Source organism: Alligator mississippiensis, chromosome 11 (genome assembly GCF_030867095.1).
Source record: "Alligator mississippiensis isolate rAllMis1 chromosome 11, rAllMis1, whole genome shotgun sequence".
In the NCBI taxonomy this organism is placed as follows: domain Eukaryota; kingdom Metazoa; phylum Chordata; order Crocodylia; family Alligatoridae; genus Alligator; species Alligator mississippiensis.
The window spans coordinates 54850663-54875616 of NC_081834.1; the positions used below are offsets into that span (position 1 = coordinate 54850663).

Consider the following 24954-nt stretch of genomic DNA (forward strand, 5'->3'; position numbering starts at 1 on the left):
GCGTGTGCAGGGGATGGCTTAGTGTTTAGGGCCTGGGTCCTGTCACGTGATAAATCTGCGCTGTCTCGGTTCCCACAGACGCGCACAGCCTGCCCCTCCTGGGCGCCCGTGGAGGGGAGAGCAAGGCCCCGGGCTCGGGGGAGGCCTCTCGTGGTGGAGAAACTGGCTGCTGAGCTGGAGCCCGTGGCAGCCGTGCACCGTCCTGTCGCAGCCCTGGTACAGCCGGAGGCGAAGGTGCAGGAGCAGGACCCTGGAGGAGTCAAGGTAGGAGCTGAGGGGGCAGGAAAAGCCCTTCTCGTCTCCAAGCTGGGACTGGCGAGGCGCCCCCGAGATGGCTGGTGCAACAGCAAGTGAAATAGCGGCCTGCAACACAGCAAGGCGCTGCGGGAGGCTTGCGGCCGCTTGCGGGAGCTCGGCAATGCAGCGAGGGGCAGATGCTGGCGGTGCTGGAGCAGTTTGTGGCCATCCTGCGCCAGGAGATGCAGAGCTGAGAGCGGGGGGCGCAGCGTGGAGACCTGCGCTGGCGCCGCGACTCTGCCCGAAAGGTTTCAGCTGGGGCAGGCGGAGGATGAGAAGCTCCAGGTTAAAGCATTCATTTCACCCTGACCATCAATGCTGTTGTGTCCACCTGTGTGTGTCTGGGGGGATATTTCCTCCCACCCCCATCTCTCCCAGCTCCCCAGTGACCTATTTATCTTGTCTGCAGGTCACAGTGAATGTGAAGGTCAAGGAGGTGTCCTCAGATGAGATGCAGCGCGCTAGGGTATTACAGGAACCTGTTGATTCCTGGCTGGAGCTGCTGAAGGCCCATCTTACAGACATGCCTCTGGAGGAGACGGGACCGAGGAAAGCTCCAGGGCCTCAGCACAAGTCACCTTGTGTCCCCAGAGAGGAGCCTCTGTCCAGCCAGGAGGCAGGCAAGGTATAGATGCAGGGTAGGGTGCCTGAGTAGCTATCCTGCATGCAGGGGGAGAGGCTCGGGTGTCTGCCCCTACTTCTGAGGGCTGCAGTATTCATACCCAGGTGTCTGACATAGCAAGTGCCAGGTCACAGGGGTGGCCATGACATCCCTGCTGGCCACACAGCTCCCGTTTCCCTGGCTCTCTGGGTACCATCCCCTCCTTCCTTCCTTCCACTCCTTGATGCAAGTATTTAACTTGAAAAGAGGAAGGTTGTTCAGGGTTCCCAGAGCAACAGACTGTGCTCTAGTGCACCAATTGCCTTAAGGGCCAAATTCATGGTCTCAGACCTCCCCTGTCACCATGCTTGTGCCTCACAGATGTTGCTGTTCAGTCTCTCTAACTTGCTGGGGCCTTGGCTTTCCTGGCCTCTGCCCCTTTCCTCTCACTGGGCCTTCTAGCCCAGGCCCACTGTGCTGGACCTGGCTTCTGGGCTCCAGCCCTTATCTTGGCCCCTCCTGGGCACTGCTGGGATCTCTTCCACCTATGATAGACCTAGCCCAGTCCACTGGTATAAATTTTAACCCAGGAATAAGCCCTCTGGTTATAACACAAACTCCATGCCTGGTCTGAACCCAAACACCAGCTTCTTGGTTGCATTGCAGAGCTTCCCTTTACTGTGAGTCATACCTCCACAAGTCAGCAGTATTCTACTTCCATTCCCCAGGGCAGCCAGGAGCTCCTCCTACCCTGGAGCTTGTTTCTCTGCCTCCAGGGCCAGAGTGCCCTCCCTGGCTCAAGCTCTCTAACCTGCCCTGCTTTGGTTTATATGCTACCTAAGCCTTTCCCCCTGGTTAGGTGCTGCCTTGACTGGCTGCAGATGTGGCCCTTTGCTTTAATGGCCAGCTCACTGCTTGGCAGCAGTGTTTTTGTGCTGCCTTCCTTCTTGCAGCTAGCCCTGTTCAGCTGGGATTGTAGCTGTAGCTTCTCCATTAAAGTAACAGGAGCCCTAGACTCCAGTCTAGGAGAATAGCAGGGTGCTGGCAGCACCAGGGCTAACCTGTCAATTATCTTCCCCACCCAGGAGGAGCAGGGACCCTGAGTAAGTCTGATCAGCAGCCTCCTAAGGAAGGGCCTGTAAACCTGGAGATGCAGAGGACTTCCTCAGAGAGACTGGGGAATAGGGGTCCCCTGACACCTGAACCAGACCAAGTGCAGAAGAAGCAGCGAAGGCCTTCAAAGCACAAGGAGAGCATGGAGGTGAGCAGGGCACTAGCTCCAGCTATGGGTGGGAGTACAGCTGTGGCAGAGCCAGGAAGAGGCAGGGGTGCTGAAATTATCTGGGGAGTGGAGAGACCTGAAGAGTGATGAGCCTCTGGTGGCAGAGGCTGCAAACACCCCAAGCTGGTAATAGTTGGAGCTCCCTTCCAAGTGCAGGTAGCCAGGGGTGCTGACATGGCAAGGCCTGGTCAGAGTCCATGGGGCCAGAGCTGTCTACCTCTGAAAGTGCTGCTTGGGCTGCCTCCAAGGACTGAGCAAATAGAACACGAGGAGCTGAGCTAAGGCAGACGCATGAACTCCTATGTCCACAGCTGCATCCACATCGCATCAGCTGAATAATAGACAATTTTGCATCCCTACCTGTCATGGCAAAGCTTGCACATAGTTATAGTATAGAGTAATTCCAGACAGAGTGGCAGGGGCTGGAGGCAGCTGGAACAGGAGATACTGATGGTGTGACACTTGTGACTGCAGCACCAGGAGGTCTTTGAGCACATGGCTTTGTATTTCATGCGGAAGGAATGGGAGCTGCTGGAAGATGCAGACAAGGTGCTTTACCGGAACCAGATGCTGAAGAATTACCAAGCCCTTGTTAACCTGGGTAAAGCTCTGTTTCTTGCTTCTCCCTGGAGCTGTGAACTCTGAAGTTTGCCTTCTAGTTTTCAACAGTCTCCTCGTGAACTTTTGGCTGGTGGTTTAAACCTACTTCCTCCCCACTGCTTTCTGTAATCCGATCTCTCTTATGTTTCATATTGATATATCCTCCTTCATTTGATCCAGCCATCTTCACTTGAGTCTCTCCCATTCGTGTAACTCTTGGTGCTTCCATATTCAGTAGTTCCTTACCAAAATGATCTCCCTTTTCCTTCTCAGCCTGTTCATTATAATTTCCAGTTTGTTGTGTGTAAAAATTCACTAACAGCTATTCCTTGGGGAAGTATTCTGATTTCTTCCCTCTTTTGCCTCATGTCCTGACTGAGCATGTTTAACAATCCAAGCATGCTCAGTTCAGAGCTAGCTAAATCCCCTTTCTCCTCTGGTTACAACCCAGCAGAAGTTAATGGAAGTCCTATCAGCTTCTGGTGCTATAACACATGGAAGTTGCATTTTCTCAACTTCTTCTCTAGTGACATAGGTATTCATGATGGAACCTGGGTGCTTTTAATAAGGAGTCTCTGGAAGCCTCTGTCCACATTCCTTCCTCACATCTTCATTTCCACAGACCATAGACTCCGTCTTTGTTGTATTTATTCTGAGACCTGTGCTCTCATACTCACTCTGCCGTTCTCAGAAGTTTTCTTGTTGTCTTCCTAAAATCCATCTGCCTGTCAAATGCCATCACTGTGTTTAAAAAGAAGTGGGTGAGGTGCAGGGCCTAGTGAAAACCAGCCTTCATTTTCAGAGAATCTCTAATACAGGGGCTTGTTCTGGCTTGTGTGGAGGTTTAAGGTACTTGATTTTTATTAGGTCAGTTTGGTTTTCTGGTGCTTTCTTTTCCTTCCATTTCCCCCCATGGACTTCCTTGAGGAAGTGCTCAAATGCTTTTTCTAGTTCAGCAAAGACCAAATAGATCCATTCTATATTATGGGCTTTCACAGGCTGTAAAATGTCTCCTTCCTTCTTTTCTCTATGTCCGTGACTCCCATGAACTTTGTTTTAAACCCTGTGGTGTTTACCAACCTGTGTACTCGTCTTCCATTCTAGTATGATTTGGATGGGATCGTTGCTTTAGTTGTGCTCTGTTGATGAATTCCTCTCTCTCTGTCTCTCTTCCCCCCCCACCCCAGAATAAAGCTTTAATTGTCAGCCCTCTCATGGATTTGGTTCACTGTCATGAGTCCTCACTTGAAATCTTCACTGAGAGTAAACTCATTTCCACTCCTTTTGCCGTGATAAGATGAATGTTATCCATCCATAAGCATGTCAAATGTCTCTTAATTTTCCTACCTTGAAAACAGAAAAAAGCTTTGTTTCTGCTTGTAGTTATCTGTGATGGACTAGATCTCCATCCCTGTCTCTGGTGAATGTTAGTTTCATACCCTTTTTATACCTCAGAGTAGTTGGTGCTTTGTGTCCTGTGACTATCCCTTCACTACGTGGGTGGCAAGGACCGTAATCTATTAAAGGCTTCTCCCTGCAGTGCCTTTTCTTTCATCCTAAATGTCCACTTTCCCCTTTTCCTTCAAGGCCCTAATAGAATCCTTGAGTTCCTTGGATCCATTCCCCACATCCTGGTTGGTCATTCTGCAACCAGTATCGTCACAAACACTCTACTGCCCTTCACAGGATATCGAGGTCCCACACCTGACTTAATATATCGCATCCAGCAAGGATGGGTAGAGCTCTGAGTCGGTGATGAGGAAGACTGTGGGGAAATCTCAAGGTTGGAGAACCTGCTGTCAGGTGAGTTGTGCCTGTCCCCTCCACCCAACTGGCCTCTCAGAAATGCTCCATGCTCAGGGACAGGGGGCCTGGAAACTGCAGGCCTACCCTGTGCTGCCATTCCCAGGTGTTGACCTCAAATAGCTTATGCTGCAATGTATCCAGGCAGGTGGTGTTCCCATTGCCCAAAATTCAAAGTTATGGAGAGAAGCAACTGTTCCTTTCTTCTACCCCTAATTAAAGCTGTTAGGGGACAATTCAGTTTGGTGTCTTGATTTTTAGGCACAGACTTGGTTTCCTTGGGGTACCATGATTTTTAAATTTCGGTTTTCACTCAGCCACGTATGAGTTGATTCCCCAGTCCAAGGTAGCCTTATCCCTGTAAAACCCTCTCCCAGGGCATGTGTTTGGTAGTTCCCAATGGAAGTCGGCATGGTTGGCAGAAGTTCTATGTGGCCATTATTGTTGGACAAGAGAGAGGCTGGGGCTCTCCCTGGTTTCTCCTGGTGAGGTTGATCTGGAACCCAGAAAGCGTTTAATTATGGTCTTGGGCTTCATTCAATGGCTCTGTGGGGCATCATTTCCCCCTAGACCCAGCCATGCTGTATGATACATCAGTCCTTAAAGAGCTTTTTAATTCCTTTAAGCAAATGCCTCTGGTCTCATCTGCAGCCCATCAGAGCATGAAGCCGTTCAGGTACTATCCTAACGGACACATTCTGCATGGCGTTTTCTCTCAGCAGGGTCTGAGGTGATGGGGCTGACAGCTGGGACAGAAACCCTGAGAATATGGTTCTGAAATCCACTGACTAGGGAGCATTAGCATGGCATATGGACCTTCCTCTTCCTCCTATCCAGCACTTGGGGTTTGGGAAGGAAGACCTTGTTTTCTTAAGGAAATGCAAGTGCCAGGGTCCAGTCCTTCTCTGAAGCCCGTCCCAGCAGAAGGAATCGCAGTGTTTGACCTTTGCCAGCAGGGCAGGCACTAATCCAGAGTTTCTCTTCTCCACACAGGAGGTGCTTGGCTGCTGAGCAGAGCTGAGGAGCAGCCTCCTGAGGAAGGGCCCTCAAACCTGGAGCCACCATGCATTTCCCTAGGGAGTTTGGGTGAGATGGACTCCCTGAGATCTGAGAAGGAGCCATGGCATAAGAGTCATGGGAGGCCCCAAAAGCAGAAGAACATAGCAGTGAACGAGGTACCATCTCCAGTTGGATGTGAGAGTGTAGAAGGGACAGAACCCATAAAGAGCCCTGGGTGCAAGGAAAAATTTGTGGAGCTGAGAGACCTGCAGAGCCATAAGCCAAAGTTCCACTGGAGAGAGAGACTGCATCCAAACCAAGCTAGTGGGGAGGACTTCAGAGGGAAGCACAGGGGGAGAGCCCACCCTTGCCCTGAGTACAGGAAAAGTTTTAACTGCCCTGCACTCCTGGCTTTGCACAAGATAAAGCACGCTGGGGAAAAAGCCCCACATATGTGCCAAGTGTTGCGGGGGACAAGCTTCATTTGCCTCTTGACCCTGGCTGCTCGCAACAATCACCAGCGTGCTCCAAGGGATACAAGGTCCAGCGGTCACAAACTCCTCCAAGACTGTTTTAAGCTGGACATAAGAAAAAACATCTTTACTATCTGAGCCCCCAAGGCGTGGAATAGACTCCCTCCAGAGGTGGTGCAAGCACCTACTCTGGACTCTTTAAGAAATGTTTGGACACTATCTTGCTGGGATCCTTTGACCCTAGCTGACTTCCTGCCCCTGGGGCAGGGGGCTGGACTCGATCTTCTGAGGTCCCTTCTAACCCTAATGCCTATGAAATCTATGAAACGATATCCATTCTAGAGAGTGCCCCCACCACTTCACCAAATGGGGGAAGAGCTTTGTGTGCCGGTCAGACCTGGTCAAGTGCCCACATGTGCACAAAGAGAAGCATCAGTATCTCTGTGTCGTGTAGTAAGTCCTTCACCCTGTTTTTCTTTCTGGCTCAGCACCAGCTCATTCACTTTGAGAGGAAGGCATACTGCTGCAGCAAGTGCAGGAAGAACTTAATCTGCTGGCAAGATCTTTTCCCAGCATCAGTGTGTGCAGAAGGGGGAGCAGCTACACCAGTGTGCCAAGTGTGGGAAGAGCTTCAGGCAGCCCTCCAGCCTGTCCAGGCACAGGTGTGTGCACATCAGGGAGAAGCCACATCCATGTTCTGAGTGTGGTAAGAGCTTCACTCGGTCCTCAGTGTTGGCCAAACACAAGCTCATCCACACAGGGAAGAAGCCACATCAGTGCTCTGATTGTGGGAAGAGCTTTTCTGGCTCTTCCCACTTGACCTGGCACCAGCATATCCACACAGGAGAGAAGCCACATAAATGCCCTGTGTGTGGGAAGAGCTTCACTCAGTCCTGCCACCTGACATGGCACCAGCTTATCCACGTGGGTGCTCTGTGTGTGGGAAGAGGTTCAGGCAGCCCTCCAGCTTGGCTAAGCACAGTTGCATCCACACAGGGGAGAAGCCACATCAGTGTCCTGAGTGTGGCAAGAGCTTCAGCTGCTCCTCCACCCTGGCCCGGCATCATTATCTCCATACAAGGAAGAATGCACATCGGTGCCTTAAATGTGGAAAAAGCTTCACTTGCCCTTCCCACCTGGCCCAGCACCAGCTTATACACACAGGGGAAAAACCACATTGGTGCCCTGAGTGTGGGAAGTGCTTCAGTCAGTCCTACAACCTATCCAATCACCAGCGCATACACACAAGGAAAAAGCCACATCCGTGCTCAGAGTGTGGGAAGAGCTTCTTCCTGTTTTCACACCTGGCCCTGCATCAGCGCAACCACACAGGGGAAAAGCCACATTGGTGCCCTGACCGTAGGAAGTTCTTCAGCCTGCCCTCCCACCTGGCCCAGCACCAGCACATCCACACAGGAGAAAGGCCATATCAGTGTTGTGTGTAGAAACAGCTTCACCCATTCCTTGCACCAGCTCATACATATGGGGGACAAGCCATATCGGTGCTCCAAATATGGCAAGAGCTTTAACCACTCCTGCAGCCTGTCCCAGCACCAGCTTATGCACACAGGGGAGAAGCCACATCAGTGCTCTGTATGTGGGAAGAGCCTCACCCCGGTTGCCCACCTGGCCCGGCACCGGCATGTCCACACGTGGGAGCATACATTCTGCCAGCAGTGCAGGACGGGCTTGTCGATATCTACCTGCTCAGCACCCGCTAGTGGCTGCATTCAGGCAAGCAGCCTTATGCTGATGGGCTGCAGGAAGAATTCACCCAGCCTTTGGCCCTTGTAGGGCACTGCAGAACCCACAGGAGCCAGAAACTGGCCCCCAAAGTTTAATTTGAGGAGGAGGGGCCAAGAGGAAACAGCTCAGACCGAGGCCAGCCCAGATGGTGGGGTAACTTGAGGAGACTCTTTGTATCAGCCTTGGAGCCTGTGCCTTCCCTGTCGTTCTCCTAAAAACAGTCAGTGCTCCCAAGGATAGAAGTGCTTTCACAATAGCATGCCCTTTCCAGAACAACTAGCTTTAAATGACACCCAGGGACTGTTTTTTTGCTGCCTCCCAGCTTCGTCTGGCACATGCTGTTGGGGCACTCCGCCTGGGTGCTGGCCTCTCTGGTGACGGGCAGGCTGGCCTGGGTCCCCATGTCCATCCTCTGGGAGGGGAATCTGCTCTTGATTGCACAAGAAGTAACTGGTTAGAGATGGATCATGGACAGAATAGGATGTAGTTTAATAAAGTCAAGTGCTAAGTGCTGCACCTAGGGAGAAAGAGTCACTGTCACATTTACAACCTGGGAGATGACTTTCTAAGCAGCACAGCAGAAGAACAGGATCTTGGAGTCATAGTCGGCACCAAGATGAACTTGAGTAGTCACTGTGACAAAGTGATAAGTAAAGCTAACCACAGTCTATCATGAATTAGCAGGTGCATCACAAACAGGTCGAGGAAGGTGATACTTCCCCTCTATGCGGCATTTGTAAGGGTGCAGCTGGAAAATGATGTCCAGTTTTGGATGCCGCACTTCAAGAGGGATGTGGATAACCTTGAGAGGGTCCAGAGGAGGGCCACTCATATAGTTCACGGCCTGCGGGTAAGATCCTACAGAGACTAAGGGACTTGGATGTCTTCAGCCTCTGCCAGAGAAGGCTGAGAGGTGACCTGTGGCCATCTACAAATTCATCAGGAGGTGGCGGGGGGCAGAATGAAATAGGAGATACTGTATTTACCAGGGTGCCTGTTGTGATAAGAGAAGTAATGGCCACAAACTGACAGAGCAGATTTACATTAGACATAGGAAGAACTTCTTTACAGTAAAGGTAAGAAGCTCTCCCACCCGCCTCCTGGGGCTTCATACAGCCTGGGACCAATCCCCTCCTAAGATGTGGCATCATGCTGCCTGAGCACAGGCTTCAGGGGCAGACATGATGTGGGACTAACAGATGGGAAAGCTGCATTTTTTCGGGCACTGGCACCCTGAGGGATGGGCATCATAGGTCATCCTGATCTGCCTGGAGGCAGAAGAGGACCTGATCATCACCCAGGTTCCACCGAGCTCTGATCCCAGGCTCACAAACTAACACTACAAAAGGCACCATACCTCTCCCCGTGTCCTGGTCGTTGTTGGCGTTGGCCAACCTTTGGGTGTTTGCATTCGTCACGGGCAGGGGTTCGGTCTGGCACCCCATCTTAGATAGGCAGAGGGCCCTGGTCTGGGTGCTGGTGTGTTCATGCCCAGGGCCCTCTGCCTGGGTGCTGGCCTCTGCATGCAGGGGCAGGTTGGTCTGGGTCCGCTTGTCCTCGTGGGACACTGTCTCCATTTCCTGGTAGGGGTTAATGGTCCTGGTTGCACAAAAAGGAACTGGTCAGAAATGGGTCCTGGACTGAATTCATCCCCAGCAGCACCGGAGAAGGAAGGACTCCCCTACCTGCAAACAGCACCACTTGCAACACCGCATAGCCTGGCCCAGAGCCCACAAGCTACCCAGGACAGCCTCGCACCTCACCCTCCCCTCCCTGTCCCCAACTTACCCCCTCCAGGGTGGCCAGCACTCCTCCGCTATCCCCTCCATATCCATGGGAGTCTGTTGTGAATGTAAAAGGAAAATGGCAGTGAAGAGAAGATCCAGGCTGTGGGCCCAGAGCTGGCACATGGTGAAGTATGGGGGGAGACCGGGGAACAGCAATCCAGAGAACAGGAGAAATCAGAGCAGCACAGACCTGTCACCCCACTGGTCCCACTGTGACATCCACACAGCTCACGTGGAGTCCAGCACTGCACACACAAGCCCTCCACCCACACAGCCAGGGTCCAGCCTTTCACTGGGCACACACAGGCACACACACACACACCCTTCCCCTGAGGCAGGGGCATGCACAGCGGCTCACCTCCGTGGGGCTGTCATCCTGATCCTGGTCCTGTTCTCTCTGGGCCTTGAGGGCCAGCACCAGTAACAGGTTCTGGCTCCTCAGCGCCTCCACTTGGGCCTGCACGAGAATCGCCCCAGCCCGTCAGAGCCTGCCCATGCCTGCGCCCAGCGTATCAGGCCCTGCACCCGCCAGCGTTACCTCCCTGCGCACCCATCAGGTCCCTCCTCTCCCCATACGCCATGTCAGGACTTTGCTCCCAGCTTCAGCATCCTCTGGGATGAACCCCAGCCTGGCCAAGCTTGGCCTCAGCCTCTTCCCTCCCCTGCCTCACAGCCCTGCCAGCCTCTGCCCCATGCAAACTCACCCGGAGACGCTCCTCCCTTTGTCGTGCGCTGTGGAGACAAAAAACGCTTCTGGGCTCAGACCCTTCCACATGGAGAGACATGCACAGAAGCAGGGATGGTCCCTGGGCTTGTGTCCCGATCCCTGTACCACGCAACAGGAGCAGCCAGCTCCCTCCCCGGCCCCACACCTACCAGGACAGGATGACTTCGATGTCCTGCTCTGCCTGTGCCAGCCAGGCCCAAAGCGCCTTCAGCTCCAGCTGCAGCAATCGAGACAGCGCGAGTTAGGGAGACGTCACGCCACGGCCTGTCTGTCTGTGCATGTAGCCACCTCTTGCCCCATCTGTCCCTCTGGCCCTGCGTTTGCCTGCCAACCCCCAGGCCATCCCCAGCCTTGTCCCTCTGGTCCACCCCTCCATGCACCCATCATCCAGCCCACTTCCTCTCCCTCAGCCCCCAGCCCGCCTGGGTCCCGCTCACCTGCTGGCAACGCTGCCTGCCATGGTGTTTCTCCCGCTGGGGAAGGAAAGAGCTGCTGGGGCAATGGACTCCCCTGGAGAGCGAGTTCCCCATCTCCCCAGGGTTCAGGGATGGTGGCAACCGTAACACTGGGGCCAGGCAGGGCTCACAGACCTGGGCTCCGGGGTGCCAGTGCTTGGTTGTTACCACCTGTCTCATGTGAGCCCCCACCTCCCAGCTCAAGGTCCCAGGTCCCCTCCGACACTCTGGTTTGGGAAGGACTGTCCCTGTGATCGGGGGATCAGCCCATGACCCCTTCCCTTATTCTTGCAGGGCCCGTGGAGTCGGCAGAGAGTGACACTCTTCCCCAGGGTCTTGTGTACTGCATGGGGGTGGGAGGGGCAAAGGCCACCTGGTGAGAGACCCCTGACCCACAGATCAGCCCCCCAACCTCTGGGCAGGGGACAGACTCACTGCAGCGGGAGGGTCCGGCCACATCTTGCCCCTGGCAGAGCTGCCCAGCACAGCTGGGAGGGTGTCCCCCACCCCTCCACTTCCCCCCGGCACTGCTCCTGGTCCTGCGGGGAGACAAGGGGCCACGCGGCAGCTGGACCCACTCTGCTGCCAGGGCACAGGGCCACCAGCCCCTCTGGAACACAGCGCGTGTGGCACCTGCCAGGAGTGCTACATGGCACAAGGGCAGGGCCTTTCTCCACGGGGGTCGGGTGGGAGTCCCTCCAGGCAGCAGGTCTGGGAGAGACCCCAGGGACGTGGCTGGTCACCTGAGATGCAAATGCCCCTGTCAGGGTGTGGGTCCCAGGGACAAGGGGATGAGGGTCAGTAAGGCTGGGGAGGGGTGTCCTGGCCCAAACAGGCATCTGGAGGGTGGAAGAAAGTGCCGCAGGGTTGAATCAACTCGGCCCCTGGGAATGGAGGCTGAGGAGGGAGAGGAGAGGCCCCCGTGCAGAGACCTTGACCCCCCCCCATGCAACCACACAGGACCCCCCCAGCTCACATTGGACCAAAGCTCACTGAGTGCAGGGTCCCTCGTCTCCTGCCCTGCCCCCAGGGGAGGTAGAAATGCAGTGCATTTAATGTGGGGGGAGTTTCTCTGCTGCCTGCCTGCGCCCAGGGTGGCATGTGGTGCTGAGGGGAGATGAGGGCTGAGCATCAGGCTGGGGGGGACTGAGCACCGCTGTGAGGACAGGGATCCCACAGCCCATGCGGCCCACCCTGCAAGGGAGCAGAGGTCAGCAGGGCCATTGCCAGGGGGAAGGCACGGGCAGGGGCATGGGCATGGGCCAGGGGCAGAGTGAGGACCCCGTGGGGGCCAGTCCTGCTCCCCCTCCCCAGGACCTTGCTGGTGCAGAGCAGGGGGTGACAGCTGGGGGCACGGAGCCGGGTCTGTCCAGGTTGGACCTGGGACAGCTGGGGCTTGGCCTGCCAGGCTAACTCTGCTGGGAGGGGAGGTCTTGTTGGCCTGAAGCCTGCCGTGCCGCCCACCCCTCATTGCTGCCGTGGGGGCTGTGCCCAGACCTCACCCGGGGTGCTGGAGAGCAGGCGCAGCGGTGGCAACTCCTCACGCCGCAGCATCTGCAACAAACACAGCCCTGAGCTGCAGGAGGGCGAGAGGAGCTGGACTGGCGAGAGCAGGGACGAGGCACGGGGCTGTGTCCTGGGCCTGGCACAGCCTAAGCCCCTGCCGCCCACTCGCCACATCGCCCAAATCCCTGTGACGGGCCGCGGGTGTCCCCGGTGCTGCCCACAGCTGAGCGAAAACGGGCACTCACGGCTCCAACAGGTGCGCGCTCCCGCCGCTCGGGTGGGAAACTCGGGAAAACTAACTACTGGCCTATCTAACTACTTAACGAATGTGCTACTGAACTAGGGAACTAAGGATCTAACTAACAAAAATACTAATGAGCTAACAAACTACCTTACTTACGAATAAACGAGTGTACTAATGAACTACTAAAGCAATGAACTACAAAACTAGCAAACTAATGAACTAAGGAGCTATCCAACGAATGAAATAACTACCTAACTAACGAATGAATAAACTAATGAACTAGGAGACTAATGAAACTAACAACCTAGGAAACCAACTAACACCTAATCACCTAACTCTTGAGACACTAATGACTGAACACGGGGACCGGGACGTGCGACTGGCTGCGGCGACGCCACGAGCGCACTGGGCGGAGCCGGGCTGACAGTTACGCTGGGGATTGTGATGTCACACTGGAAGCAACAGCACCATTGCCACGGCAACCAGGGTGTTTATTCCCCTGGGGCAAGGTGCTGAGCGCGGGGCTGTGGGTGCTGGGGCTCTGGCCTGGTCTGCGGGTGCCCCTGGCCAGGGCGACCTTAGACCTTCTTGAGTCTTGGGGCTGGCAGCGAAGCACAGGGACAGCCCTGGTGCAGGGTCCTGGGTAACCCCGAACCCCTGGGGCCAGATCCTCCGGCTTCTCTGCTCTCTGCCCTGGGGGTCAGGATGCACACGGGCAGTGCCCGGGGCTGGGAGCACAGAGCGGTTCCTGGGGCCACAGCTCAGCTCGGCCTGAGCCCCGCTGTGTGCAGGGAGGAGTGACAGGATCCCGGGGACAATGGGCCGGAGCAAGCATCACCACGGACTTGCCTCCAATGCAGGCTCCCCTGCCTGGTGGTGCTGGGCCTGGGCCTGGGGCACCATGTGGGCAATGCTGTCTGCTTCCCCTCTGTTGCACAAACGGCTAGTTTTGTGCACCTGGAGGCTTTTTTAATATAACTCAAGGAGAGAGTTATATATATTTAGGCCGGGTTTAACTTGAGTTTATTTGTTTGCAAACAGATCGACAAGGGAGCGGAGTTGTTTAAATCAGAGCTGACCCCTAGCCACGCCCGAAGTTATAGTTTTATATTTTTCATGAACAAGATTTTATGGTGGCAATCTGTGATTGGCTATAGTTTTTTGTAAAGTTTTTAGTATATGTGTAGTTTTAAAACGAGCAAGTAACAAGGGTTGTAAAGTTTATGTGCAAAGCAGGCAGTAACTAATTTCTGTGTTTTCACAGGAATCAGCCTTATCCGGAACTAAGCATTGTTCGGACTGTTTTCTCTCCCTAACAGGACCCCCACTCCTGGCCCTGCAGTGGTGGGGGAGAGAGGAGAAGAAACAATTTGCAGTTTTTAGCTGTGAAGCCTTTGTGTAGTGAGATGAGACATTTTTTTGTTATACCTCTCCAGGTACCACACATAGCACACACCCTGCACACACACACACACACACACACACTCTGCAGTGGCACTCACATGCATGCACAGAGTCACACACAAATGCACATGTGCCCCTATCCATTTCCAAATCCAGAGTAGTTAACAGGCGCTTCCTAAACCTCCCACCCTGCTACAGATGGAGGGAAAAGGTTCCCATTTCCTGAGACTCCTCCCGGCCCCCACGTGATCTCCAGGGGTGGGTGGCTGGGGAGGGATTTGTACCTCTGCAAAGCCTCCAATTCACGTTCAGCAGCAGCTCAATAAACCAGTCCCACCATGTGCCTGGGAAGGGACTGAAGCGAGGGACAGGAATATGTGACTTGTCACAGCCTCACAACCTGCCACAACGAGGTGGTGCAGGGGCCGTTCAGCATCTAGAGACGACTCCTGCAGCACCGTGCACCTGGGCACGACCAGCCTGAGCCCAGAGGACATGGCCTGGTGGGACTGTAGGAGAGACACGGGGTGTGAGATGTCTGCGGTTAATGCAAACCCCGGTGCAAACCTCCAGCCCCCTCCATGTGCACAGGGAGCAGCCGTCACAGCTGGGAAGGAGCAGCTGAGCTACTGGGGATGCAGGCTCCAAAGTTTCATGTGCTCCAGCCACAGCCGCCCCTGCAACCTCCACCCCTCTTAGCACTCGCTGCCCCTGCCCTGCCGTGGCTCAGCCCAGGGCTGTATGTCCAGGCCAGGGAATGGGGAGCTTCTCGCACAGCTGCACTGCAGGCACCAGCCCGGGGATCAGGGGTATAGAGCTCTAGGAAATCCCAGTGGAGCCAGGACAACCCTGCTAGGACAGGGCCCAGCCCTGCTGCCTGCACACACAGATAGGGCAGGCCAGGGTGCCCCAGCCTCAGGCCAGGCTCTGGGAGATGCCCCATTACCAGCCCTCAAGGGCAGCGTTGACACGGCCCATTCCCTGCAGGCAGAGGGGAAGGGACTTGAGGCAGCTGAGCCAGGGCAGGAGGTTTCCAGAAACCAGGGGCTGGGGCTCCATGCAGCTGTGCAGGACTGGCGCTCAATGGGTGAACAACTCCAGACAACTGAGGGTCTGCATAGGAGTCAGAGTAGTTTAGGCTCCCAGGGGTTGGGTCCTCCCCAGTTTGGGGTCTGTGTGGCGGCAGGACACCAGCTGTGCTATGGCTGCAGACTGCGCGCTCGTCCCCTGCAGCCCTCACCCCTGCAGGAAGGACAGCCACAGGCTGCATTGGATTGACCATGGTTCAGCTGGGTGCATCCCTGCCCCTGCCCCAGCCCTTCTCTTGTCCCAGACACCTGACAAGTGCAGGGATCCATGTGCTGTGATGCAGACAGACACACAGTATCCCTGCATGCCACACTGCCCAGCACACACGGGCACCACACAACAGGCACTCGGCAGACCTGCACGGACAGAGATAAGCGCAGAACAGGGGGCTCAGCCTCCAGCCTGGGAGTAAAATGTGGCCTGTGGAGCCCTTGCGTCTGGCCTGCTAGGCTGCTGATGACTGAAACTCATGCTAAGCTTGGGCCTACTCACAAAAGTTAAAATACAGAATACTGATGCTAACTGCATATTGCAAGAGGATGCGAGTTCATGGCTGGGCCATCTAAGAAGGAATAATGAAGGATCTCTTCCAGCGTATCTTGCTATATTCAGAATGATTTCAAGCAGACTTCGAGGTGTCTGGTGTGTAACCATATGAAAATGTCTATCCTTGATTAATTAGTATGGTAAATATTTCTTTTGGGACCAACTTCTGTTTGTGTGCTGGAAGAGTCAGATGACCTGCCTGCAGGGCGGTCCTTTAACCCCTGCAAAAACTGCCCTGCCCCCCCAGCCCTGCTGCCCACTCAGGTCCCTGCTGCCACTGAAGACCCCCCACCCCTTCCCCCACTGGAGGGGCAGGCACCTCCCCGGCCTCCCCACTCTGCTGCAGCCCCGGTGCTGGACAGCTTAGGCACCTGCCCCCCCACACACACCCATCCCCTCACAGAGACACACACAAACACACGCGGATACACACACCCCCACAGGCCCCAGCCCTGGCCCTCCAACCCCCGTCCCCCACAGACTTTGCTGCCTGCGCCTGCTGCACCGCGCAGAGATGCACGTGTTGCCCCTGCCTACAGTCCCGCTCCCCCTGCTCCAAGCCGCTCCTTGGTTGGGCAAGTGGGAGAGTGCCTGGGAAAAAACTGATGCTGATCCGAGGCAGAGCAAAATCCTGGACATTTCTTGATATTTAATAAAAACTTCCCAGACAAAGATGAGAGGACCCAAAAAGAGGACATGTCTGGGAAAACCCAGACGTATGGTGACCCTACACAACGCCCCACTGCAATCTACCACGTGGGGTCACATCATCTGGCCTATGGGGCTCTCTCTAAGTCCAGAAATTTAGCAGCAAAGGAGCAGCAATTAACACTGCCACCTCTTCCCCACCTCCACACTTTTGGACCCACAAGAAATCCCATGGGCCAAATGAAATGGGTTTGCAGGTCAGATGTGGCCCACAAACCGGAGGTTGAGCACCACTGTCGTAAGACATAGATGTCTTAGCAGGGCTTCTGATTTGAGCAAGAAGACGTCGGCACGAGCAACTGCACCAACCCTGTAGAGTGTAGACAGCCGTCCTGTGGGTAGGGCCTGGCCTTTCTCCGCCTTCAGTCTGCTTCTCTAATAGGGACTTTGGCTGAAGCTTAATGACAAAGACCCAACATGTAGACAAAGCCCCTTCTCTCGTCCTCCACGCAGACAGGAATCCAGCTACACAGCACTGCTGCCAGGGCAGGCTCCCCATCACAGCACAGCCCTGACCCACCCACCATATGTCAGCCCACCCAAACATTGCAATGCTGCCAGGAACAGGGGACCCAAACCCTGGAGAAGAGCAGAATCCAAAATGCTGCTGCGGGGGACCCCCAGCGCTGCAGCCCAAGGACAGCCCATGCCTGCAGCAGCAGTCTGCTCTTCCTCACACTAAACCAGCCCAGGTCCCTCAGCCTCTCCCCAGAAGTCGTGTGTCCCAGCTACTGCTCCTTCTACGCTGTGCGGCGTGCATGGCCCTGCAGGTGTGCTCATGCCGTGCTGCCAGGTGCGCCTGCATGGCTGTGTACAGCGTGCAGCTTAGAGGGAACCAATGCTCCCTCTAAGGAGTAGTGGTCCGTGTGCGGGGAGCGAGGAGGCACGTGGCATCAGGGCTGGGGAGTGGAGCATTGCCCCGGAGCCGGCAGAGACTCACTCGAGGCAGGCAGCAGATCCTCCCTGAGGTGAGGCAAGGCAGGGATGGAGGCTGGGGCTGGAGGCTGGTGCAGGCTCCGCTGGCTCCAGGGAAGTGCTCCGTGGGCTCCTCTGGCTCCAGGGAAGTGCTCCTCTCCCCAGTCCTGATGCCATGTGCCTCCTCGCTCCCCAAGGTGAAGCAGGGGAACAGAGTAGTTTCCTGGAGCTGGCGGAGCCCGCGCCAGGCTCCCATTCCCGTCCCCGTCTCGACCTCGCCTCTCGGAGGAACTTACCCTCACGTAAGTGTCCCACGCTGCAGCCCAGCTCCTATCCCGGCGGGCCTGTTCCCCGGAGCCTGTCCTCACTTCCCATAGCAATTCCCAGAGCTCTCTAGTGCCCAGCGCTCATCCAGCACCAGAATAACTTCCATTTAAGAGCACACAAGGTTGCTGCCAGGGGTCTGCGTGTGGTGAGCAAAGAAATTTCTACCCTGAAACAAGCTAGTTTGTATATTTAGAAAATGTACCAGACACGAGGCCATTGTTCAGACACCGGGGATCATGCATTCAGGAAATGTCTGTTATTCCAAGACAGTGGTCACGACTCAGGAAACGTCTGGTGCTATGCTGCTTTGCTACCGCAACACATTAACGGTTGCTTAGCTTCCGCAAAAAAGTTTTAAAATCAGGTAGACCAAAAGGTCAGCTAAAGAGTTTTGGGAACCATAATTAGACAACCTGAAAATAGCTTGTTGCTGGGGAATTTTGTTAACGCAGCATTATAATTCTGTTGCTTATGGAAAGGTACCAGACTAAGTAAAAGCACGCATGCATCAAGTTTTTACCGCCTTTTCACCCTTATATGGGTGCTATGTATTACTGTTGCCTTATCTTTTGAAAAAGTATAAAAAGATCCTGGAGTCTTTGTTCGGGGCCATTTGCCTCTTTGTTGGCTATGGTCATTTGCTGAGAAAATAAACTGCAGTAAAAAGCCTTTACCCGTGTTGTCTGGATTCTATGCGGCTAGACAATGGACCTCAGGGAGTTTTCTCCCACGACATGCATCTTCATTTAAAGTGCTGGCAACCAGGCAATGAGGAGTGAAGGAGCTCATCTAGGCACCCTTGGGTCTGCCACGGGAGCTGGCAGTAGCCCTGGGCCCTGTTTAGGAGTGTAACGCTGGCAGCAGCGCTACCTGCAGCTACGTCCAAATTTGGGGGATCCTGGGGTGCCAATAAGTCTCAGTCTACTCCCACTCCGTTTGCAGGCAGGGAGCCACCGCTCAGTGGAGTGCTGTCCCGTGGTCCTCCCCGCACCAGACCACGCACTAAATAACTATTTACAGTGATTTATGATTCACAATAATAACTGACAGACTGACAAATTCAACATCTCATAAATAACAAGCAAAATATTTTCAATGAGCTCAATAATAATCTATATCAGCAGATAAAGCAAATACTTATATAACAAAAGCTATTGTGTTATCAACTTCAACACTCAGATAAATTATAACATGCATGTACACTTACTTAGTCAGCCAGGTCTCCACAAAATCTCTGGGCCTGCCGCAAATAGCCCACTGTGCAGCGACTGCAGCAGAGGCCCTGGGAGCGGTGCTCGCCCTGCCTCAGAAGAGGGGCAGCGATGCCGTCATCTGAGCAGAAGATGGGGGTGCCTGTCTGGACCCCAGGTGAGGCTGCTCTGGAGACCAGGGTTTCTTCCCTTGTCCAACCTTTTCTGGGCACCTGCAATCGCTCATGCCATTCCCCAGACACTTCCCAAGGCAGCTCCCCTGTGCTTGGCACCGGGAGCGCCCCTTCTCGGCAGCACTTGATTGAGCTCTGCTGGAGCTCCCACACAGCCGCGATTCCCTGCTGCTTTCTCCAGGTCTCCCAGAAACCCTGCTCTAGCAACCCCGTCCCTGACTCCCTCCGGTGACTCCCTGCGCCCGGGGATCTTGGAGTGGGGAGGGGAACCCGCTTGCACAGCCCTGCTCCTTTAGGAAAGGATACCAGGCGATCCTGGGGCTCGGTACCTGCTGGCTCCTCTGCCCTCGGTAGCAGCTCATGCCGCCACAGCTCTTCTGCCAGTCATCCGTGCCAAAGCAGTTGTCCCGGTAGCAGTGCCCTCAGAAGTGGAGTTCACAAGCCTCTTGCCCTGCGAATGGCCTAACCCAAGGACCATGCACAGCCTTCCTTGTGCTCAGAACCAGCCTCTCTTCATCTCTCCAGCCCCAGCCAGAAACAGGTCCCTCGGTCTACCCAGCCGTTCAGACTGCTCCTATGGACAGCTGGGATCGGTAGGCCAGCCCTGTGATTGCCCCCCTGCTTCTCCAATTGCAGGAAAAGAACAAAGGGCCTGGGTGGGACTGAGCGCTAGCCTCTAGGGTCCTTTGGGGACATGCATTCGCAGGGGTGTGATGATGCCTGCAGCCCAATTACTGGTGTAACCCGGGGCACTCCAAGAGGTACCCCCTCTCCAATTGAAGGGATCAAAGCAGGTGCACAAGTGCTGTGGGAGGTGTAGGGACTCTCCTCCCCCCATAGAGCAGAGCCAGACCACCACTGGCGACTTAACCATATAACTTCTAATGAGGGAATAATACTGGGAACATAAGAGGCATAAATCAGGGGGTATAGTGGACAGTACAATGCCTCAAGGGGGCAGGATTCGACAAAGTTTAGACACTTACAATCATTGACAAAAGACAGGGTTAACAAAACATAAACCACAAAAGCAGAGCAAACAATACTGGTTGGGGAAATATAAACAGGCACAAAATACAAAGATGTCAAATTACAAGAAATGTAGGGGCTAGGTACCTGGAAAAGGAGAAAGGGGGAAAACACAATGTCCCCTTTCAAGTGCAAGAAGATCTGCTTTTTGTCAGCTCACTCACCCCAAGTCACCCCAGCTAGAAATTGAACTCAGATATCACACAGGGCAGGCAGAAACACTGCCACGCAGCCACCAGCGCTCGCTGCTCCATGCTGCTAGGGGTCTTGACTTTCCTGGCGCCCCGGCCTCACGTCGAGCTGCCTGGCCTCTGATTGGAGGAGCTGGAAGCCGAGCTGGGACCCCTCAGGTCGCTGCTCACATCCTTGCTGAAGCGAAGGAGCCGCTCCTGCCGGCCACAGCCTCTCGCAGGGGATCCTGGAGCCCAGCAGGACGCCTCTCCTGCCAACCGCACGCCGCATTGCTGAGGGTCCCACTGCTGCCTGCAGGTCCTGCTCCTTCAGGCTCTTCTAGGGCAACTGCTCCTGCCGCTGGCTCAGCTCTTGCCAGCTCCTTGAAGCTCCTTCCTCGTGGTCCCTCGCTGGTCTCTTTTCTGAGCCAGCTGCGCTGCCCCTTTTATCCCCCTCCAGGTGACCCCAGGGGCCAGTCAGCTGACATGGAGGGTGAGTCTCTGGGGCCTGATTGGTGACAAAAGGGAATCCCAAGTCCTCCAATCATCTTTTACCCCGTCAAAACCCCTGGGCTAGGTCACTGCCAGCCAGCCCGTCACACTGGAGAGGCCTGGGCGTTGTATTTCAACTGGCCCTTTAATGCCAGCCAGTTAAAATGCATCAGGTCACTGGGGCACTTGGCACTGCACTCTGCCCTTGTCTAGGACAGCAGTGGGCCACCAGCACAGAAATGCCAACACCAGTACGTCTCCAGGACCCACTCGCTGGGCTTGTTCCTCTGAACACAGCCAGGACGGGATAACCCAACCCACTGTGCCAACAGGGGTTTCCAATGCCTGCCCAGCAGTCCTCTAGGTCCCACTGTCAGACAGCCCTGGGATGCTGTCCCCTCTCCCAGCTTGTTGGAGGAAGGAAGAGAGAGACTCACCCCGGGGAAGATTGCCCCACGCGCCCCCCTCCCGAACCCACTGCTGGTGGGGGCATTTAGGGCTGTTAGAGCTATGCCCACCTGTCTGTACAGGGAGCTCCCCCACCCTTGTGACTGGGGTCAGGGAGAGTCCCACATCCTGGCAGCATGGTGCAGGGTGTCGCATGGCTGGAGGCCCCACCGACTGCACAGCGGGCACAGGTTGGGGCACGTGCAGGGATGGCCCAGGGACAAGTGCTGCTTCCCATCCAAACAGGAGCAAATATCATCCATACGCTGGGGTCTCTCCCCCAGCACCCCCTGAAGGCTTCTGTCTGGAGGCAACTGGCGGAGGCTGCTGGTGAGGAGCATCTTCACCCTCCTGGCACCCAGCCCAGGCCTCAGCAGCTGCAGAGACCCTTGCCCTTCACAGAGGTGCCTTGATAACTCTCATGGCAGATGAACCCACCAGCACTGCTTTGCTGGATGCTCCTTGGCAGGAATACACCTCTGTCCAGAAACCCTGCTCCATCATGCCCAGCGTAGGGAGCCATGCACACACCACTCCTTGCAGTGAAGGCTGAAACCCAGACAGGGGCTCCAGTGGCAAAATTACACTTGTGTTCAATGGTGCAGAATCAAGTCAAGAGCAGCAAGAGGCATTTTCTTAAGGAAGGCGCAACCTGTAGTGACCCACCAGAGCCTGGTCCTTGGTAAGTGCACTGAAACCTGAGTCAGCTACAGCTTCATGTCAGGACACCCCCGTTCCCAGCATGAATCTGCAAACCAAAGAGCACCGTTAAAGGAAACATCTCTGACATTGACTGTAAGATCAGTGCCAGGAGGATGGCAGCACAAAACCTTCCCAATGACCTCAGACACACTGGGACCCAGGCTGAAAGCACTCCTGCCTGCCCTCGCTCCCAGGCATGGGGCAGGTCTGCTGCCTCCACACCCCGAGCTCGCTGTGACGGGGGTGGGCAAAGGTGCCGGCAGTTCAGGAGGCCGCTGAAAACAGCAGCCGGGATAAGAAAAGAGGAGACAACCCCGTGGGGAGCTCCAGGCGGATGATGCTGGGACTCGTCTTGTTTTCCCTCTCAGCAAAACTGTGCAGAGTCCTAGTGGAGCTCTAGGCACTGGAGGGAGGCTGACTGGCCGGTCCCAGAGCGGGATAATAGGGATGAAGAGAGGTGTACTAGTAGATTTATGGGGAATCAAATGTGCTTTTATTCTTATAAACCAGCTGGGTGGGTGTGGGGGAAGGGGTTTTGAGCAGTGGTAAGAGCAGCATGCTGCAGTGACAGCCTTAGTTGCATCGAATGCCTGCAACACAGCATACGAAGTGATGTCCAGAAGTCTTACACAAGCAGTAGAGGACAATGTCAGCATGTGAAAATATAGCCAGGAGGCATCAGATAAGTATCATCGCTCTGAGGTAGCCAAGGGAGCAATACTTGTTCAGCCAAAATTCACAGTGCAATCAATATATGGTCTGTGCATGTAAGCACTTCAGGTCTTGGCCTGCAAATATTTGAGTTGCTCATTTACTTAAAAAAGTAATAAGGATGACTCAATAAGACCAGTTCACAAAAATTAGCATAGAGTATATTCATTTTCCAGCGAAGAGGGACAAAAGATCATTATATTATCCCCAAAGTCAAACTGCAGGTTTTGCCTTAATTCCTAGAAGCAGTCTACTCTAGAAGAGGGCTCTGGGATCCAGGCAGAGCAACTACGTTACAGCTGTGCTAGAAAGGGACCACAGAAGATGTAATCTAGTTACTCTGCAATCACCATCATAACCGAGATCACCTGACTCTTTTCTGAGGACTTTCCTTTCAGATAAAAGCTCCGTTTCCCTTCCTTCTCAGTTGGAGCCTGTGTCATTTTGTCAAGTGCAGAAGGCATAGCTCTGGTCGCTTCATATAAATCCCCTTCCACTCAACCCCTCCTTTCCATACACGCCGTCAGCTCTTAACACTCTGCACGGCTGCATTAGGTTTTAACTGTGGGCGAGAGCAGTCTGATTGAGCAGCGAGACCGCTCCAGTCACAACTCAAAGCTTTCTCAGGATACACAATGCGTAAAAAGCCTTGGATTCAGGGAAAAGACGGATTTGCTGGCCAGGCTTGAGTTGGTTCATTGAGCTTCAGACAAGTCTGAGATCCTTTTTGTGTATGCCCAATATTTATCATTTTTATATTTTAATAAATGGCCTCTCTCTGATTGGCCAAGCAACCTGTGGAGCCATAGCATCCAGCCCACTGGGACCCCACAGGGCAGACAGTTTGGCATGAAGTGATGGAAGCTCTCCACAGCCAGATCCAGCCCCACCTGGGTCACTACTGGACAGCGACATCAGGGTCAGGCCCACCTCTAGCATGTCTGCATTGGACCGGACTGCTCCCTGTGCCACCCCACACATTTAGATCAGAGCCCAGATGCCCCCACTGCTGCCTGCCCCCTGTCCAGGTGCATTCAGATTGGGGCCTGGGTGCTTCCCATCCCAGCAGATGGATCAGGGTTGGGCTGCGCATCCCCCCACAGCCAGATAACACCCCACTACAGTGAGCCCGCATACTGGATTAAGCCCACCTGGAGTATCTGGCCGCAAACCGACCCGGCATTGCTCACCTGGCCCATGGGGCAACATGGTTGTGCACCACTAGTATAGAGCAGCGATGCCCAAACTTTTGCCTCCACCAGCCAGATGAACAGTGTGGGGTTGGTCTAGGGGCCAGATACCACACACCCTAATGCAGACGTGTGGTGCCACATGCAGGCATTTGCTGCTTAATGCAGACCCATGTCAGATCTGACCTCATGCTGCCCAATTAGGAACCACCCACCCCAGCTCAGACCTGTGCACCCCAGTGCAGTCCTGCACCACACCGGTCAGGCATGCGTGGCAGGCTGTGGTGCTCCGCACTAGAAATCTGACAGCGGGGAGCAACAATTCATGCTGCAACTGCACCTCCACTACCAAATCTCTGGACCCTTGAGGGTTCCTGGGGGAAAAGCACCAGATCAGGGAGCTCTGACCCTGCAGCAGGTAGCCCACATCCACCCCGGCCCTGCAAACAAATCTGGGGGCACATACCCCCCCACGCCCTCCTCCCAGAGGGGGTGCACGCAAAAGCAGGAAGCTACCCTCCCTCCTACCCCTTGGATGAGATGCCCATGACTGTCCTGCTCCCCACCCCAGTCCTGGGGCCCCATGTACCACCCTGGCTGGGCAGCACCCCCACCCCCAGTCCCTGCCCCGCTCCCTCCCTCACGGGGGTCTCGATCTGCGCCCACCCTGCCCCCACCCCACTATAGACTTACCTTCAGGGAGCTGCTCCCCCAGCTGCCCAGCTCTTTCCCAGCTGCAAATCTGGAAGAAATGCTGAGCTGGAGTATGCAGCCCGGGACTGGGACTTGCTGATCCCATTCTGGGACTGTCCCACACAATTAGGAACAAGCCGTCTCCCTAGCTGGAAATCAGCCGTGTCTCCTCTCCCGCCCTCATGCTACCTGTCCCAGGGAGGAGGCTGCCCAGGCACTGGAGGCCGGATGGACCTGGTGGTCTGTGAGAGCTGAGAGGGTCTGAGCTCAAAGGGGGCAGGACTTGGGATGCTCTGGGGTGTGACGAGGCTGTGGGAGAGCCAGGAGGGCACTGGGGCCAGGTCCCTCTGGGATACGAGGGGCGAGGGCTCTTACCCATGATCCTCTGGCACCAGCGGTTACAGGGTGAGAAATGGGAGCTGGGGACGTGTCTGTTAGTGCGGGAAGGGTTGGAGAGGCTGGGCTGGGTGTGGGAGGGGGTGACACAGGCAGGGCAGGTGCCATTGCGGGGACAGACAGACCCACCCACACAGGGGAGGTGGAAATCCCAGGGATGGCAACTCAGGGAAGGAGGGCAAAGTCCCAGGTGAAGGAGCCCAGGGAGCAGCCAGGAGGAACGGGGCAAAG

The 24954-nt window shown here is 55.1% G+C and overlaps 1 protein-coding gene and 1 long non-coding RNA gene across 6 annotated transcripts; one reads left to right on the forward strand and one right to left on the reverse strand.

The window, feature by feature from the left end:
• Positions 1–8321, forward strand: LOC106738076 (uncharacterized). 3 transcript variants are annotated; one of them, XR_002087501.2, is made up of 7 exons: positions 1–582; positions 707–922; positions 1984–2159; positions 2655–2781; positions 4467–4583; positions 5577–5758; positions 6544–8321. It is a non-coding gene; the product is annotated as an uncharacterized LOC106738076 (long non-coding RNA). The 3 variants fall into 3 exon arrangements; XR_002087502.2 differs by having other exon boundaries at positions 1–264; XR_002087500.2 differs by having other exon boundaries at positions 2–922.
• LOC109280994 (uncharacterized) lies at positions 8267–24845 on the reverse strand. 3 transcript variants are annotated; one of them, XM_059715118.1, is made up of 9 exons: positions 24703–24845; positions 24328–24376; positions 17479–21779; positions 10753–12324; positions 10465–10532; positions 10293–10320; positions 9947–10045; positions 9590–9642; positions 8267–9400 (listed from the first exon to the last, which is right to left on the reverse strand). In XM_059715118.1, the coding sequence occupies exons 4-9, from the start codon at positions 10948–10950 to the stop codon at positions 9049–9051; spliced, it is 798 nt and encodes a 265-aa protein (XP_059571101.1). In that variant the 5' UTR covers positions 10951–12324; positions 17479–21779; positions 24328–24376; positions 24703–24845; the 3' UTR covers positions 8267–9048. The 3 variants fall into 3 exon arrangements, with proteins under 3 accessions (XP_059571101.1, XP_059571103.1, XP_059571102.1); XM_059715120.1 differs by lacking the exon at positions 24703–24845 and having other exon boundaries at positions 8267–8434; positions 9159–9400; positions 24328–24510; XM_059715119.1 differs by lacking the exons at positions 17479–21779; positions 24328–24376; positions 24703–24845 and having other exon boundaries at positions 10753–15788.
• Positions 24846–24954: the final 109 nt, after the last annotated feature.

Bases quoted from the DNA above. Each gene is read 5' to 3' on its own strand.
- LOC109280994 (XM_059715118.1), bottom strand. From the start codon at position 10,950: ATGAGACAGGTGGTAACAACCAAGCACTGGCACCCCGGAGCCCAGGTC. The intron at 10,046-10,292 runs GTGAGTTTGCAT...ATTCTCGTGCAG, and splicing joins AAAGGGAGGAGCGTCTCCGG to GCCCAAGTGGAGGCGCTGAG. The intron at 9,401-9,589 runs GTAAGTTGGGGA...TTGTGCAACCAG, and splicing joins TGCTGGCCACCCTGGAGGGG to GACCATTAACCCCTACCAGG.